This window comes from Pneumocystis carinii (assembly GCF_001477545.1).
Source record: "Pneumocystis carinii B80 chromosome Unknown supercont1.14, whole genome shotgun sequence".
Taxonomy (NCBI): domain Eukaryota; kingdom Fungi; phylum Ascomycota; class Pneumocystomycetes; order Pneumocystales; family Pneumocystaceae; genus Pneumocystis; species Pneumocystis carinii.
In genome coordinates, this window is record NW_017264726.1 from 154592 (window position 1) to 170652 (window position 16061).

General features: G+C 31.7%; 7 protein-coding genes across 7 annotated transcripts; 5 read left to right on the forward strand and 2 right to left on the reverse strand.

Moving 5' to 3' along the window:
- Positions 1-166: 166 nt before the first annotated feature.
- Positions 167-1132, reverse strand: T552_03045 (hypothetical protein; the record flags this gene model as incomplete). Its single annotated transcript, XM_018371563.1, has 3 exons — positions 167-656; positions 735-859; positions 914-1132. 3 exons carry the CDS (start codon positions 1130-1132, stop codon positions 167-169), a joined length of 834 nt encoding a protein of 277 aa, XP_018224697.1.
- A 228-nt stretch (positions 1133-1360) lies between these two features.
- On the forward strand, positions 1361-2996 carry T552_03046 (hypothetical protein). The gene is made up of 5 exons (XM_018371564.1): positions 1361-1822; positions 1865-2084; positions 2134-2530; positions 2576-2701; positions 2756-2996. Exons 1-5 carry the CDS (start codon positions 1414-1416, stop codon positions 2948-2950), a joined length of 1347 nt encoding a protein of 448 aa, XP_018224698.1. The 5' UTR covers positions 1361-1413; the 3' UTR covers positions 2951-2996.
- A 1258-nt stretch (positions 2997-4254) lies between these two features.
- Positions 4255-5210, forward strand: T552_03047 (hypothetical protein). The gene has a single exon (XM_018371565.1). It carries the CDS (start codon positions 4301-4303, stop codon positions 5162-5164), a length of 864 nt encoding a protein of 287 aa, XP_018224699.1. The 5' UTR covers positions 4255-4300; the 3' UTR covers positions 5165-5210.
- Positions 5211-5650: 440 nt separating this feature from the next.
- On the reverse strand, positions 5651-7314 carry T552_03048 (hypothetical protein). The gene is made up of 2 exons (XM_018371566.1): positions 7176-7314; positions 5651-7125 (listed from the first exon to the last, which is right to left on the reverse strand). Exons 1-2 carry the CDS (start codon positions 7267-7269, stop codon positions 5696-5698), a joined length of 1524 nt encoding a protein of 507 aa, XP_018224700.1. The 5' UTR covers positions 7270-7314; the 3' UTR covers positions 5651-5695.
- A 373-nt stretch (positions 7315-7687) lies between these two features.
- T552_03049 (hypothetical protein) lies at positions 7688-9704 on the forward strand. The gene is made up of 7 exons (XM_018371567.1): positions 7688-7810; positions 7874-8311; positions 8364-8470; positions 8517-8673; positions 8726-8956; positions 9008-9428; positions 9475-9704. Exons 1-7 carry the CDS (start codon positions 7733-7735, stop codon positions 9657-9659), a joined length of 1617 nt encoding a protein of 538 aa, XP_018224701.1. The 5' UTR covers positions 7688-7732; the 3' UTR covers positions 9660-9704.
- A 521-nt stretch (positions 9705-10225) lies between these two features.
- Positions 10226-12057, forward strand: T552_03050 (hypothetical protein). The gene is made up of 6 exons (XM_018371568.1): positions 10226-10661; positions 10705-11285; positions 11330-11661; positions 11706-11734; positions 11779-11967; positions 12010-12057. The coding sequence occupies exons 1-6, from the start codon at positions 10272-10274 to the stop codon at positions 12019-12021; spliced, it is 1533 nt and encodes a 510-aa protein (XP_018224702.1). The 5' UTR covers positions 10226-10271; the 3' UTR covers positions 12022-12057.
- Positions 12058-12149: 92 nt separating this feature from the next.
- Positions 12150-16035, forward strand: T552_03051 (hypothetical protein). The gene is made up of 18 exons (XM_018371569.1): positions 12150-12249; positions 12326-12433; positions 12476-12560; positions 12607-12734; positions 12782-12928; positions 12977-13150; positions 13199-13387; positions 13430-13834; positions 13883-13993; positions 14039-14398; positions 14442-14622; positions 14669-15090; positions 15140-15328; positions 15377-15388; positions 15439-15527; positions 15569-15681; positions 15728-15919; positions 15969-16035. The coding sequence occupies exons 1-18, from the start codon at positions 12184-12186 to the stop codon at positions 15992-15994; spliced, it is 2997 nt and encodes a 998-aa protein (XP_018224703.1). The 5' UTR covers positions 12150-12183; the 3' UTR covers positions 15995-16035.
- The last annotated feature ends 26 nt before the right edge of the window (positions 16036-16061 follow it).

Genomic DNA, 16061 nt, shown 5'->3' on the forward strand with positions numbered 1-16061 from the left:
AAAACCTTTTGAATCTATTTTTTAAATAAATATTCTCAAACAATTAAATATAATACTAAATTAAATAGAAAATATTGGTATTTGGTGTGTTAAAGACATATAACTTATGGAATATTATTTCTTTCTATTTTTCTTTTTTTAGGGTTTTTACGAAATAACCCTAATTTTATGTTTCGATTTTATTCACTCTTAATTTCATTTCAGCCCACCAATTGTCATGTTCATATCCACTTTCAATTACTTCTCCTCCTGCTTTTTCAATATATTCCTCTAATTCTCCTTTACGAAATAAATGATAATATCTTTTATGAATTTTTGTTTCAACTACTTCATCTTTTGACTCTTTGTCACGTGACTTCACCTTGGTATAACTTATCCAAGGAACTAATATATCTTGAGGTGAATATTCATTCCATCCTCTGCGTGAATTAGGTTGTTCTAATGCCCATACAAATATTAATGCTGTTCCTCCTGGTCGAAGTATATTTAATAATTGTCGTAATGCATCGATTCGATGCGTCTCCGTTGTTAAATGATGAATAACTGCAATTGATATTGCAAAATCAAAAATAGGTCGAACGGGTAATAATCTTGCATCTCCTGATATTAAATGAGCTTCTCCTGTTTCATTGGCAATCTGTAAAAGGGCTTCACATCTGTCAATAAGCTTCAATTAGTTCTATCTTTAACCCTATAATCAATAGGGTTAGGTTTAGGTTTAGGTTATACCCTACCTATCGATACCCATTAAGTAGATATTTTGTACGAGAAAAAGATATCTGCCATTTCCACAACCTACATCTAATCCAAGTGAACCTGCTGGTTGATTTAATAGATATTTTTCAACAATTGGCCATGGCTAATTTTATTAGTTTTATTTTTTTTTATTTTTTTTTTTTTAATTTAAACTAACTTTTTGACGTGTTGCTGAAAAATGACCTGCAATTGCTGAATATACGTCATGAATATATGTCTTTTCTATGGTTTCAGATGCCGTTATATGACATGGTGTAGATATATTATATAAAATAGGGCTATTTTGAGTTTTTAAGGATTTTTTTTTATTTTTATGCTTCTTTTTGGATTCCTTTATATTTTTATCTATTGGTTCAGTATTATCTATATTTTTCATTTGAAATAAAGAAATCTTAAGTTAATCTTATAACTTTGATTTTTTTATTTTTTTTTGATAAGATTAACGGAGAGGCAGATCGTAAGGTCAACCGCAGCAAATGATTAAAAATAAAAAAATATAAAAATAGATAGGAAAAAGGTTTTAATTCTGCATTTTTGATGAATAAATTGAATATTTTGCATATTTTTTGAGGGGTCTCTTTTTTTCCGGCTTTTAAAAGTGATATAAAAGGGTTAAAATTGAAATTAAAAAGTTTTTATAAATAGTGATAATTTTATATGGAAGAAACTATTGTTAAAACAGATAGTTCTTCATATTTTGATCTTCAGTCATTACTTGAAAATCCAGTACGTTTTGGTCCATGTTTTATAGATCCTCTTGGACATTGGGATACGTTGTATACACCGATTAATATTATAGAATCTAGTAATAATACAGCAACTGATGGCCAGACTGTGCGTTCATTTGAATCAGCACAATTGAAAGATAGTGGATCACCTATAGCACGTCCTTCTATTGTGTTATTTTCATCAGATCAGTTGTCACATAATTGGACGAGTATTAGACCGTCTGCACCGGGGTTAATTAATGTTGGCAATACGTGTTATCTTAATTCGGTTCTTCAAGTATTATCTCACGTTCCTCCATTTGTTCAATATTTACTTAGTGGCCATCATTCATCACAATGTTGAGCGTCACTTGGTCGATTGAAAAACTGATATAAAACAGGTCAAATGAATTCTTGTGTTTTTTGCAAGATTGAGGAACATGTAGCTCAATGTTATCCTTCAGATGTAAATCGTCCTGTTCCTGCTTTTAAGCCGCTTCATATTGTTGGTGCATTAAAATGGATATCTAAACGATTTCAACCATATCGACAAGAAGATGCTCATGAATTTCTTCGATGTTTACTTGGGGAAATGCAACGTTCATGTATTTATCCATATAAGTAAGTATTTTATTTTTTTTTTTTAAAATCAATATTTAAATTTTATTAGGGATTTAGATTTCGCCAGTCAGGAAACAACTGTAATATATAAAATATTTGGCGGTTATTTGCGACAACAAATCAAATGTCTCAAATGTAATAATATATCAAATACATATCCTGTGTATCTAGATCTTTCTTTGGATTTAATGGGCACTTCTATCGAAGAAGCATTGGCTATGTATGTTCGTGAAGAAAAATTAACTCAATCCAATCGATATAAATGTGAAAAATGTGAGATTTTGGTTGATTTTCAAAAAAAATCAACCATTTATATACTTCCTCCCATTTTAACTCTACATCTTAAACGGTTTTCTTTTAATAAGGCTTTTAAAATGTCAAAAATTACTCGATCTATTCGTTACGGCGAAACACTTGAAATGACTTCATATATGTCACAAAAAAAGGTTTTTATCATTATTTCTTATTCTTATCTATCTAATTTTTTAAAGCAAAATCCTATCATTTACGATCTTATCGGTATTATCGTTCATTCCGGAAATGATACTCGTTGTGGTCATTATTATTCTTTTTGCAAGACTAGCAATGGTACATGGCAACATTTTAATGACGATAGGGTTATTCTATTTTTTTAAACTTTTTCTTATCTTTATTTTTAATATTATATTTAGGTATCAACGGTGAGTCTTCAGACTGTTCTTAAACAACAGGCCTACATATTGTTGTATTCTCGTTCTAATTCTTCGAAATATACTGATTTCAATCAATTTTCAAATATGCATTTTTCGCTTAATTCTTTGGATAAAATTCGAATTCATAAACAAAATCATAATTCTAAAAAAGAAGATACGGGTGTGTTGGTGTGATGTAAAGTGTAATCATTATTTTAATTATAGAGAAGAAGTGCTAGAAGTACTAGAAGTACTAGAAGTACTATCTTGACCTTTTTCTTCACAGTAGTACTAATAATAACAAAAACGACTAACCTAGCCCTGTCCCTAACCCTAAGCCTGTCCCTATCTATGTTTGTATTCTATTCTATTACTATTTAACCCTGACCCGTCTATACCCTAACCCTACCGTTAACCCTAACGTATACTGACGTATATCTACTATGGAGCTTTCGTGGCTCACCCTAACCCTTGCCCTCTGTCGATTAACCCTAACCCTTTACTCAACTTTTACTCAACTTTTCACCCTAACCCTAACCCTTGCCCCCTCCTACAAATCTAACCCCGGCTTGACCCTAGTCCTAACCCCGGCCCTAACCCGCCCTGTAGCCAACCCTGATCCTACGCCTGACCCTAAGCATGATACTAATACTTAGCCCTGACCTAACCCTACGCTCTACCCTAACATTAACATCCACCCTAACATTAAGACCAACCCCTGTTCTAATATTAAATGCCAAGATTAAGCGGAGGAGTAGGAGTAGGAGTAAGAACGATAACCTAACCCTAACTGGTACTCCACCCTAACCCTCGTACTTGTACTCTACTAACCTCTAATATATACTTTACTTTATATAGTCTACTTTATATACTTTGCTTTACAATATATAACCTTCTACACTTTACTTTGTACACTACACACTACGCTCTACACACTTCACACTACACACTACATTCTACGCTCTACCTTCCTCTCTACTCTCTACTCTCTACTCTCTACTCTAACCCTCTTCTACTTAGACCTAACCCTAACTCCCTCTCTTCACCAACTTTCGACTTGTCTTTACATTTTAACCTTTTACAATTTATGTAGAAGTTAGGGTTGGAGTAGATGTTAGGGTTAAGCACCAGCTAAGGGTTAAGCACAAGTTAGGGTTACATAGAAGTTAAGAAGTTGGGTTACGTAGAAGTTAAGGGTTCTACTCTGGTTCTACTCCTGTTTGCACTCCTGTTTGCACTCCTGGTTATAACTAAGCTTTATATGCGCCTCATATGTTGCTGTCGAGTTTAAGTTCCTACTCCGCTTCCTACTCAGCTTCCTACTCAGCTTCTCCTGATTACACTTGGGGTTGTGCCCCTGCTTAGGGTTGCGCTCGGGGTTAGGGTTGTGCTTCTGGTTAGGGTTGTGCTTAGGGTTAGGGGTCCGTCTTTTATTCTCCCGTTCAATCTTTGCGATGTTTTTAAACTTTTTTTTTCGTAAAAAATGAGGTAAAAAAAAGGGTTTTTCTTAAAAATGATTTTTAACACTTTTTTTCCAGTGAAAACATGCTTTTTTCGCCTCCAGAAATACATTCTGGTTTTACAAAGTGGTCAGACTCGGATTCATCTAAAACACAGTGTAAACTTTATCATCACGGATTTATTATTCCGTCACCTCCACCCTCTCCAAAGGAAAACTTGGGAGGGGTTTTAGCAGAGACGAAGACGGATGAAGAAGCTAAGAAAGAAAAGAAGACGGTGAAAGAGGAACAAGCGGGAGCTACGTTTGTAGCGCGTGTTTTTGATATATATAAAAGTGATCCTCGTGGAATGCTTCGTAATGAACGTAAATGGCTTGCCTATCATATGCCATCATCGAATGCAGAAGTCCATAAGAAGAGGACGAGGAATGCGTCGAATATTGTACGTCGTACGATATCCACGACGGGATGTCGTACGACGTCTGTAGGGCGAGGAGTGGGTAAAACGAAGACGCAATTTTATTCGATTGGAATGGCTAATTACAAGCCGAAACAATCGTCAAAAGAACATTATATGCATACGCATTCGTTTGATGTAGCGAATACGCCATATGAATTATTACCGGATTTTTGTCCACCGACATCTACACTGGATAAGATTAACCATCCTCGGCCATTGAGAGCGGAATGGAAGGGGATTCCGTTAGATTTATCTAATGATCCGCATGTGGATCAATTACATCCGGCAGAAGTTTATTTAGCATCGCAATTAAGATTACCAGCTATGGTATATTTAGATAATAAGCGAAGAATATTCGCGGAATACCATGCACGTAAAGAAGCGGGACTTGGATTTCGACGAACAGATGCGCAAAGATGTGCCCGTATAGATGTAAACAAAGCAAGTCGTTTATGGCAAGCATTTGAGCGAGTTGGATGGCTTGATTAGTTAGTTAGCAAGTAATGGATATCTTCTTCATTTTTGTAATGGCTATCTAAATATTTTTTTTGAGTATAACATTGTATTTGGGTAATTTTGTGGTTTCTAAGGTATCTGTGCTAAATAATTTTAATTCAAGAGGATAAGTAGGGTGTTTGAGTTTTTTTGTAAGGGTTATTTATGTTTTTGGGTTTATTTATATATGAATCAGTGATAATATTTATGATTTCCACTGAGTTTATATCAATCTTTATCAAAACACGGTTATTTTCTAATGGTTGATATAAGGCTTGTAATATTTTTTCTTTTGTAAGGTTATTAATTTAATTTTTTTATATTATTTCTAAGCATTTTTTTTGTTCATGGAATATTTGAAAAATGACATAGATACCCTACTTTTGCTAACTATTAAGCTTAATTATAATAAATGTTGTCTATAATAAACTGATTACAACTTCAATCTATTATAAAAGTTGTAATCGGTCTATAAATTCTTGATTATTCTTGGGCTTTAAGATTTAAATAATAAATGTTTATCATTTAATAATATAAATCTATCTGATTTTTTTCTCTAAAATATCTTTTTTTAGAATCCTTTTCTTCTTTTAGAATTTTTTCTCTTTTCTTTTGTTGTCTTTTTTTAATTTCATAATCAAATTTTTCTAAAATTGATTCATCAATTACATTTGACCAGTTGCATTCTAGAAATGAAATTTCACATCCATAAGGTAAATGAGAAAGATATTTTGTTCGTTTACGCAATTCATCATCTACAATATGACCTGCTGATATATTCTCTACTTTAGCGATAATATTTGGGGGAAAAAGAGTATAATCCCCGAAAGCCATTTTAAGTATTTTTATATCTAAAATAGATAAGTAATAATGTGTCATTATTTGAGGTCGATAAAATAAGTAAGAATTAATTTTTTGTTTATCATCAAATGATTTAGTTTGAGTTAACGCATTGTTTTCTATATTTAATTTTTCGATATTTATTTGAGTTTCTGTTAACACTTTTGTTTCAAAGAAATGTTTGTGATCATTGGATATTTTTTCAAATGATAGTATAGATTGTTGAATGTGTTCTATTGCTTTATTAATCGATTGGTTCGTAAATCCTGTATCAGTATTTATGCTATTTTTTATTTTGTATAATTCTTTAAGTTCAAGGTTCATTTCTTTGATCATATAATTTTCAGATGCTTTCATAATACGAGAATAATCCAGGACGTCTTGTTCAAAGTACCATGGAATTTCATTACTATCTATATTTTTTGACATATTTTCCCATGGTAATGAAAAAAAACTCCCTTGTTTGCGTACAAATAAACGAAGAAGTATTTCTTTTCCTTCAACAGGTAATTCCGGTGAAGCATTGTCATACCATCGTAAAGGTTTTAAATCCATAATACAAATTAAATCAAAGCATATTGGACATCTTTTCCATTTAAAATCCTTATTATTATCTTCATTTTTGCTTTCAAAATAACGTATAATGCAAGGTAGACAAAAAATATGGCCACATTTTGTCATTCGAGATGCTACAAGATCTTCTTCTAAGCATATTGCGCACAATGAATGTTGTGTTAATCGTGAAACAAGTATTTGTAATATATTTTTCCAAGGTATGGGTATATCAGGATCTAGCATTTGTGGACGATAATCTTCATATGGACTTACAATAAATCTATAATTTGCATTAATGAAATACTCTTTATTCTTTGTTCGATAATCATTTTTATGTATATTTTTTTTTTTTGTATTTTTATAATTTGAATTTATTAGTTGAGTTGTAAAAGATCGGGAATATGAAAAGTTTAATAAATGCGTTAATGGTATTTTTTCCACTTTGTTGTTAAATTTGAAATTCTCTGGTTTTAATGATATATTCTTTTTATTTTCTATTTTGTTTGATATTATTTTTTGTTTTTCAAATATAGATTTCGACTCTCTTTTCTCGTCTTCCTCTTAATATTTTGATAAATTCAATTCCTTTTTTTAAAAAATAAAATCTTACCTTTGTGTTCTTTATTATAATTTTTTGTAATTCTAGTATTTATGTTGTTTGGCTCGTTTAAATAATAAATAGACTTTCTAATATTCTCTTCCATCTATTTTTTACCTTATTATCGTCCTATTCTCAATTATAATCTAAGTTTATGTATCTTTTGATTAATTTCGTTTAAAGGATATATAATTATGCTTATTTAAGCGAATTTTCAATATTTTTCTAAAAAAAAAACGAAATTATAATCTCCTTATGCAATACAATCTGTTTATAATCTCTTTTTCACGCAAAACCCCTTTTATCCCCTCAAATATAGACTATATCTTTATAATAAATATAATTCAATATATCTCCCTATTTTTGACCATTTAACTCCGAAAAAAAGGCATATACATATTCTATCCTCTAATCTCCTTCGTATTCACTCGTTATTATCATGTAAAACGCTTTTCCATCCCTTTTTCACTGATATATAATTTATACCGTAAAATATGAGGTCGTCAAGCTCGTCTTAGCGAAAAACCGTCTCGACTTCAAAAAAAAAGTTTAAGTTTTAAGGAAAAAAAATGGTTGAACAGGACCCTGGCGGGTCCCAAAATAATCACACTGCGTCTAATGGTTATTTTCAAGGTCATTTTCCTATGGTACGTTTTTTTCCCGCTGAAAAACGGCTTTTTTATGAGGAATTGGTATTAATAAATAATCAGCTTCCTTGGTATTCTGTTCCAGACAAACCCTTTCCCCGCAGGAGATATAAGTGTTTAAAATGTTATGAAATGATGAAACGTGCATCAAATTCCCAGGTTCAGACGGTAATTTCTGAGAAAAAAGGTCAGACAGAATGTCTGACTATGTCGAATGAAAAAAAGGAAATAAATGAGGTATCAGAGGATAAAGAGGTTAATAAAGAGGATACGACGGTCCAGGATGATAGTATTACGTCGAAATCGTGGTCAGATTTGCTTAAACGGCCGAAATCGGGATATTCTAATGGCACATTGGAGCAGACGGTTAAGAAGGAGAAACCAACTAATAATTTAAAAGAAGTGTTTGAATGTATTAAAATGAAACCAGAAAAAACGAAAAATGTATTAATTCAGCCTCGTGGTCTTATTAATATAGGGAATGTATGTTTTATGAATGTGGTAAGTATTTTTTGAGGAAAAAGAAAGAGATATTTATAATATAAATGAAAAGATTCTACAGGTTTTAGTTTTTTGTCCTCCATTTTATAATTTATTGGATGAAATTGGAAAAAAAATGACACATGATTTGGTTAACGATACATCTTTAATAAGTGCATTGTAAAATGATTTAATACAAGATGAAGATGAATTGATGAGTGTTTAGGATTTCTTTTATTCGTGAATTTCCTATTATTGATAAGCCGGTTTTAAATGGTGGAACGGTGATAAAAAAAGATGATTTTGAAGAATTTGGAGAGCCATTTATTCCGGAATATGTTTATATGGCAATGCGAGGAAATAAACTTTTTGATTCTATGAGGGTTTGTAGATTTTTGATATGTTTTTTTGAGATTTATTGATAGTAATTTGTAGAGAGGGCATCAAGAAGATGCAGAAGAATTTTTAGGACTTTTGCTTGATGCGCTTCATGAGGAATTTGTTCAAGAAATGAAATCAAATTCGGACGTTTTTCCTAATAATGTAATTCAGTATATGAACTGTGTAGATTTTGTATCTGCGAATTCTTTCGATAATTTTCAGGATAAAAATGAGAATGAATGGGTCGAAGTAGGTCCAAAACAGAAAACGAGTATTATGCGATCGGTATTTATATATGAATTTTCGAGTATGTTTTTGGATTTTAATTATTTTTAGGCTACTGTATCTGAGTCTCCTTTAACACCTATTTTCACTGGAAATTTTCGTTCTATTTTGCGTGTACCTGGGATGAAGCCATCCATTACACTTGAGCCCTATCGATCTTTACAGCTTGATATTGAGCCTCTTCATATAGGTTCAATAGAAGAAGCACTTCAAAATATTACGCAACCAGAAGTTCTTCATGGAGATTGGCATTCTTCTTTAGGTGAAAAATTAAAAGCAACGAAGCAAGTTTTTATTGAAACGTTTCCACAAGTTCTTATTCTTCATCTTAAGCGTTTTATTTATGATAATGTCGGAGGTGCTCAAAAATCTTATAAAAATGTTCATTATCCTTTACAATTCGAAATTCCTCCTACTGTAATGAGTCCTCATCGTCGTGTTGAAAAAAATATAAAATTTATCTTGTTTGCTGGTAACTCTTTTTTTTTCTAAATTTTTCATTTTTTTTATCTTTTTAGTCGTATATCATCATGGAATGTCTACTTCTGGTGGTCATTACACTGTCGATCTTCTTCGTCAAGATTTACATTCCTGGATTCGTATTGACGATACCCATATTTCTCACATTCTTGCTGAGCATCTTATTTCTTCCTCCGATTCACCAAATCGTTTTGCTTATCTTCTTTTTTATCTTCGTTCATGATTCAAGGTTTTTTTTCAATATTTATGGCTATTTTATATATTTCTATTTCTATTTTTCTCGATTTTATATATTTTTCTATATTTTTTCTTTCAAATCTTTAATCATGGGCTTTTCTTGCATATAACATTGGATTTTTATGGCTTTTGGGAAATAACGAATTAAGTTTTTTATTATACTCGGATTTTTATACTCATTTCTTTCAATTGTTTTAATCTATCTTTTCACTTATAATCTTGGTATTTCTTTAATCTACAAAGAACTAATAATTGGCTTTATTAAAAAGGTTTGGATTCATATCTTTCTTCACTTTTAAACGCTAATTTGCTTAGCCTTTCTTCATATATTCAGGCTTAACCCTTATCAACTCTATGACTGATCGTTTGGGTCCAGGGTTAGGGTTTATCATTTGTTTTCTACCGAAATTTCATAACAAAAAATTGGTTTTCTCATATATTTTTTCGGGTGCCTTTTGTGAGTAAATTTAGCATTGAGGATTATCTATTTTTTTATATATATTTTGTCACATTTTTTCTTTTTTTTTGGGGATTTATAAGGAAAGAATAATATTAACGAGGAATTGATTAAAAGTTATTAAGAACTTTTTTTAATGGTATGGTTGAAACACGGGCTCAAAGTGCAAGAACGCCCAATCAAACACGATCGGTTGCATCAGAAATTCAGTATATTGGCACTCGATCGAAAAAGAATGTTAAAGTGGAAACACAGACAAATGAGATAAAAGAAGTACCTAATGAAGTGTCCAAGCAGAAGTATTCGACGCCAAGGTCTCGATCAAGGGGTCGAGAAGGGTCAATGGATGATATATTTCAATATTATGAATTTGGAGGACCAATTGGAGTGTTTTTTATGATAATTTTTTTTCCATGTTTAATGTATTATTTTTGGATTTGTTGGGCTTTTTATGATGGTCAATGGGCTTTGCCTCGATCTAATGAAACATATTTTGAATTTGGGTCTTTGATGATTGGATATATTGTTAAAGTAAGTTTTTTTTTTTTCAATATGTTAATATAAAGTGTCGGAGGATGCATTCCCACATCTTAAAGCATGGATAATTTATTGGGTATTTATGTTCGTACAAGCGATTTTTTCATTAACTCTTCCGGGCGTTTATACAAAAGGGATACCGTTGTCGCATAAAAATAATGAAAAATTACCATATTTTTGCAATGCTGCATGGTCATTCTATGTTTCAATTGCAACAGTAGTATTTCTTCATTTTTCGGGGATATTTAATTTGTATACATTGATTACGGATTTTGGTCCACTTTTATCTGTTGCTATTATATCGGGTTTTGCCGTTTCTTTTATTGCATATTTTCACGCTGTTTTAACGGGAAATATGTATCGTATGTCGGGCTGTTTTATCTATGACTTTTTTATGGGTGCTGCTCTTAACCCACGTATAGGAAAGTATTTCGATCTTAAAATGTTTTTTGAAGTTCGTTTACCTTGGTTCATTCTTTTTTTCATTTCTCTTGCTGTGGGCATTAAGCAATATGAGGTTTACGGCTATATTACTCCTCAGGTTGCTTTCATTATTTTTGCCTATTATTTATACGCAAATGCTTGCGCAAAGGGTGAAGAATTGATTGTTACAACATGGTTTATTTTTTTTCTTTTTTTATTCATTTTACTTATTTCTTTAGGGATATGGCTTATGAGAAATGGGGATTTATGCTGATTTTTTGGAATATGGCTGGTGTCCCGTTTACTTATTGTTATTCTGCCTTATTCTTCACAACTCGTTCTCCCTATCAATATCGTTGGTCTACTCTTTATAATCTTTTTTGCTATTTCCTTCTAATTGGCTCTTATTATGTTTTTGATACTTCTAATAGTCAAAAAAATCGCTTTCGTCAACAACGATACGGTTCCTTACAGATTAGAAAGACTTTTCCTCAACTTCCTTGGCAAACTATCGAAAATCCTAAATATATTAAATGTGCTAATGGTGGTACATTATTAACATCTGGTTGGTGTATGTTTTTCTTTCTTTTTTTTTTATTTTTTTAATTTTTCAAGGTCGATTTGCTAGGAAAATTCATTATACCGTTCTTTTTTCTATTCATTCTTATTTATTCACTAAAATTTATAGGCCGATTTTATTCAATCCCTCTCTTGGGCTTTAATTACTGGCTTTTCATCTCCATTACCATATTTTTATCCCATTTTCTTCATTTTCGTCTTGATTCATCGTGTAACAAGAGATACTCGTCGTTGCAAAGCAAAATATGGTAAAGATTGGGACGAATATTGTCGTCAATGCCCTTATCTCTTTATTCCTGTAATTCTTCTTTCTTATTTTTTTCATTTTTAACTTCATTAGTATGTTTTTTGATCTCTTCTCTTCTTCATTATTAATCTCTGTTTTGGTCTATTTCTAAATAGTACAAGCATATTTCTTTTCTTGTATTTTTCCTCTCTTTTTTTCATATGCCTTATTTTTGCTTTTTTTATCTATTTTGTCTCAACCCATTGCTTGACTCTCGATCTAACGACGATGGAAATCCGATTAGATTCCAAGACCTTTGATCGCAGGCTTCGCCTGCTTCTTGGGATATGGAAGGTAATAACCGCGCGATATTTTGCTTCTTTGAAGCATTGGTTATTTTTCTGATATTTTTTTGCTAATTTTTTCATAGAATTATGTTCATACAAAAGAACATGTGTTTTTTGGAATTACGTCATTGTTGATAGTTCAGGGTAGTTTAGATGATGAAAATCCATATTCTAAGACGTCTTCTATACATGTTAGATCTTTTGTGCTTTTTAAAAGGTTTTAATAGAGCTAGAATTGGCTTCTTGGCTATGAATTTCCAGATATGTTGATGCTTTTGACTCAGGAGATGATTTATTTTTTAACAAGTGATAAAAAGGGTATAAAGATGCATGGATAAGGTATATTTAATCTGACGGAGGTTAGCGACTATATTAGAGACTTTAAAGGATGGTATTGAACCGTTTTCTATGACTATTTTAAGAAGATCGAAACAAGCGGGAGAAAATGAAGTAGTTTTAAAACAGGTAGTGGATGCCATGGAAAAAGCAGGGGTTTGTTAGATGAAGTGTTTAAAATGGTAAGATTGAAGTTTGGATAGAAGCGTGTGGGTGTATTTTCAAGGGATACATTGAAGGGTAAATTTGCGGATGAATGGAAAAGTGTTTATGGGAAAACATCATTTGAAGAAGTGGATGTATCGTCAGGAGTATCTTTGGCTATGGCGGTGAAGGAAGAAGATGAATTGGTAGAATTTTGAAACTTTTATTAGTTTTTGAGGATTGATGAAAAATAGAAATGTATTCGTGTAGCATGTAAAGCTAGTGTTTTACTAATATCTACATATTTTGTTGACAAAATGTCTACCATTATTGATGAGGAGGATAAGGTTTCACATTCACAATTATCAGAAATGGTAGAGCGCAAACTTGAAGAGGAGTCGTTTTTTCGATCAAAGATGGGTAGTGATGTATGTATATAAGAATAGGGGATAATCAAGAGGATTAAGTTGTATTAGTTTGATCCAGAGCAACTTGAATGGTGTTATACACCGATTATTCAGAGTGGTGGAAATTATGATTTACGTCCATCTGCTGTTTCAGATGATCGTTTACTGCAAGGTAATGTGATTTTGTGTTCACTTGGTCTCCGATATAAGTCATATTGCTCTAATGTTGGGAGGACGTACATGATTGATCCTAATAAGGTAGTTTTTTTTTTTTGTTTCTTGTTTTCTAATGAAGATTAGTCCCAAGAAAATTATTATGATTTCTTATTATTGCTTCAGAAGAAAATATTTGAAAGTATTAAGGATGGGGTTGTTGTTAAGGATGTATATAATAAGGCTGTTGGATTAATTCGCGTTAAATATCCTGAGCTTGAATCTAAATTTGTTCGTAATATTGGTTTTGGTATTGGAATCGAGTTTCAGGATAAGACTTTGATACTTAATTCAAAAAATAATCGGGTTTTGAAAGATGGTATGACTTTGAATATTTTAGTTGGATTTAATGATATCGAAAATCCTAAACCTCAGAATATTCGAGATAGAACATATAGTTTATTGCTAATTGATACAATAAAAGTAACAAAGGACGCACCAATTGTTTATACGGACAGTCCAAAATCTTATAGTGATATATCTTACTATAATGTAGGTTATTAATAAATATGTTTGTATGATTTTTAGATATTATTATAGGATGATGAACCAATTGAAAAAGAAAATATATCCAAGAGAAGACATGAACGTGGGGTTTCTGCTGCAACTTCTGCAATTTTAAGAAGAAAAACTAGAGGAGAAAATAAGGATGTATGAAAATCTTTTTATTAGATTTTTGCTTATTGATTATGAAAGGTTGATGATTCTGCTGAGCAGAGACGAAAACAGCATCAGAAAGAATTAGCTGAGAAAAAGCAGGAAGAAGGCTTAGCTCGATTTTCGAGTGGTGATGGAATTCAGAATGGGATAGAAAAACCTACTCTTAAAAAAATCGAATCTTATAAGAGAGACTCTCAAATGCCTTCATCTATAAAGTCACTCAAGATCATAGTCGACATAAAAAATAGTAGTATCATTGTTCCAATTTATGGTCGGCCTGTTCCTTTTCATATATCAACATTAAAGAATGCAAGTAAGAATGATGAAGGCGAATTTGTTTACTTGCGACTTAATTTTCTTACTCCTGGACAAGGTGTTGGGAAAAAAGATGATATGGTATTTTTTATCTTCTTGTTTAACCTGTTTTTATTTTCATTAGCCATTTGATGATCTTAGCGCAAGCTTTATAAGGAGTTTAACTTTTAGAAGCTCTGATACTCGGCATATGTCTGAAGTTTTTTTATCAATTCAAGAAATGAAGAAGAATGTTGCTAAACGTGAAGCTGAGCGTAGAGAAATGGCAGATGTCGTTGAGCAGGACAACTTAATAGAAGTTAAAAGTATATTTCTTATGTGTTTCTTGAAATATCATGCTGATAGTAATAGATCGTCGACCTTTAAAATTGGTCGATGTATTTGCTCGTCCTGCTTTGGATGGGAAACGTGTTCCTGGTGAATTAGAGATTCATCAAAATGGATTGCGTTATCAGTCTCCATTACGATCTGATCATAAGATTGATCTTCTGTTTAGTAATATAAAACATCTTTTTTTTCAACCTTGTGATCATGAATTGATTGCTTTGATTCATGTTCATTTAAAAAATCCTATTATGATTGGTAAAAGAAGGGCAAAGGATGTTCAGTTTTACCGGGAAGCATCAGATATGCAATTTGATGAAACTGGAAATAAAAAAAGAAAATATAGATATGGTGATGAAGACGAATTGGAATTAGAACAGGAGGAACGGCGAAGAAGAGCGGCATTGAACAAAGAATTTAAGGCATTCAGTGAGAAAATATCTGAATCTGTAAAAAATCTGATGTTTTTTTTTTTTTAAAATTGTTTATTGTTTCTAGAATGAAGGTGTAATAGACGTTGACATTCCTGTACGTGAACTTGGATTTACTGGGGTTCCATTTCGAAGTAATGTGCTTTTGCAACCAACGACTGAATGCCTTGTACATCTTACTGATCCTCCTTTTTTAGTAATAACACTTTCGGATATAGAGATTGCTCATTTAGAAAGAGTACAATTTGGACTTAAGGTAAGAGAAAAACTTTTAGAAATAATTTATAATTAACTATTATTCAAGAACTTTGATCTTGTATAATTTTTCCTTTCGTTTATTTAATCCAAGGCTTAATGAATGATTAGGTTTTTGTTTTTAAAGATTTTCGTCGTCCCCCTGCACATATTAATACAATTCCAATGAGTCAATTGGATAATGTAAAGGATTGGTTAGAGTAAGTTTACTAATTTTTTATGTTTCTTGGCTAATGGTTAGTTCTGTTGATATTGCATATACTGAAGGTGTTTTAAATCTTAATTGGGTCACAATTATGAAAACTATTAATGATGATCCTTTGGCATTTTTTGAAGAAGGTGGATGGGCATTTTGTAAGTGTTAACTATCATTTTTTCAATTATTTAATTATTCAAATAGTAAATAATGAATCCGATGAAGAAAGTGCTGAAAGTGAAGAAGAAGGTAGCGAATTTGCTGTTTCAGAAGACGATGAAAGTGAGGAAGAATCCGATTATGAAGAAAATGCTTCAGATGATGAATCTGAAGCTGATGAAGAAGATTTAAGTGAAGCTGATGATTGGGATGAACTAGAAAAAAAGGCTTCTCGTGGTTTGCTTCTTTATTTTTTTTTCTCTTCATTTCATTCTAATCTATATAGATGATGCCAAAAAATCTAGGAAGTGATCTTGTTTCTCAAATATACGAATTTCTTTTCTACTGCTTATTTGATATTCAGTTTTTATTGTTTTCT

Coding starts and splice junctions, on each gene's coding strand:
- T552_03046 (XM_018371564.1), top strand. CDS start 1,414: ATGGAAGAAACTATTGTTAAAACAGATAGTTCTTCATATTTTGATCTT. Junction 2,531..2,575: donor CATATATGTCACAAAAAAAG/GTTTTTATCATT, acceptor AATTTTTTAAAG/CAAAATCCTATCATTTACGA. Junction 2,702..2,755: donor AACATTTTAATGACGATAGG/GTTATTCTATTT, acceptor TATTATATTTAG/GTATCAACGGTGAGTCTTCA.
- T552_03047 (XM_018371565.1), top strand. CDS start 4,301: ATGCTTTTTTCGCCTCCAGAAATACATTCTGGTTTTACAAAGTGGTCA.
- T552_03048 (XM_018371566.1), bottom strand. CDS start 7,269: ATGGAAGAGAATATTAGAAAGTCTATTTATTATTTAAACGAGCCAAAC. Junction 7,126..7,175: donor TTATAATAAAGAACACAAAG/GTAAGATTTTAT, acceptor CAAAATATTAAG/AGGAAGACGAGAAAAGAGAG.
- T552_03049 (XM_018371567.1), top strand. CDS start 7,733: ATGGTTGAACAGGACCCTGGCGGGTCCCAAAATAATCACACTGCGTCT. Junction 7,811..7,873: donor TTCAAGGTCATTTTCCTATG/GTACGTTTTTTT, acceptor ATAAATAATCAG/CTTCCTTGGTATTCTGTTCC. Junction 8,674..8,725: donor AACTTTTTGATTCTATGAGG/GTTTGTAGATTT, acceptor AGTAATTTGTAG/AGAGGGCATCAAGAAGATGC.
- T552_03050 (XM_018371568.1), top strand. CDS start 10,272: ATGGTTGAAACACGGGCTCAAAGTGCAAGAACGCCCAATCAAACACGA. Junction 11,662..11,705: donor ATTATTAACATCTGGTTGGT/GTATGTTTTTCT, acceptor TAATTTTTCAAG/GTCGATTTGCTAGGAAAATT. Junction 11,735..11,778: donor CTAGGAAAATTCATTATACC/GTTCTTTTTTCT, acceptor TAAAATTTATAG/GCCGATTTTATTCAATCCCT.
- T552_03051 (XM_018371569.1), top strand. CDS start 12,184: ATGGAAATCCGATTAGATTCCAAGACCTTTGATCGCAGGCTTCGCCTG. Junction 13,151..13,198: donor GATCAAAGATGGGTAGTGAT/GTATGTATATAA, acceptor AAGTTGTATTAG/TTTGATCCAGAGCAACTTGA. Junction 13,835..13,882: donor GTGATATATCTTACTATAAT/GTAGGTTATTAA, acceptor ATATTATTATAG/GATGATGAACCAATTGAAAA.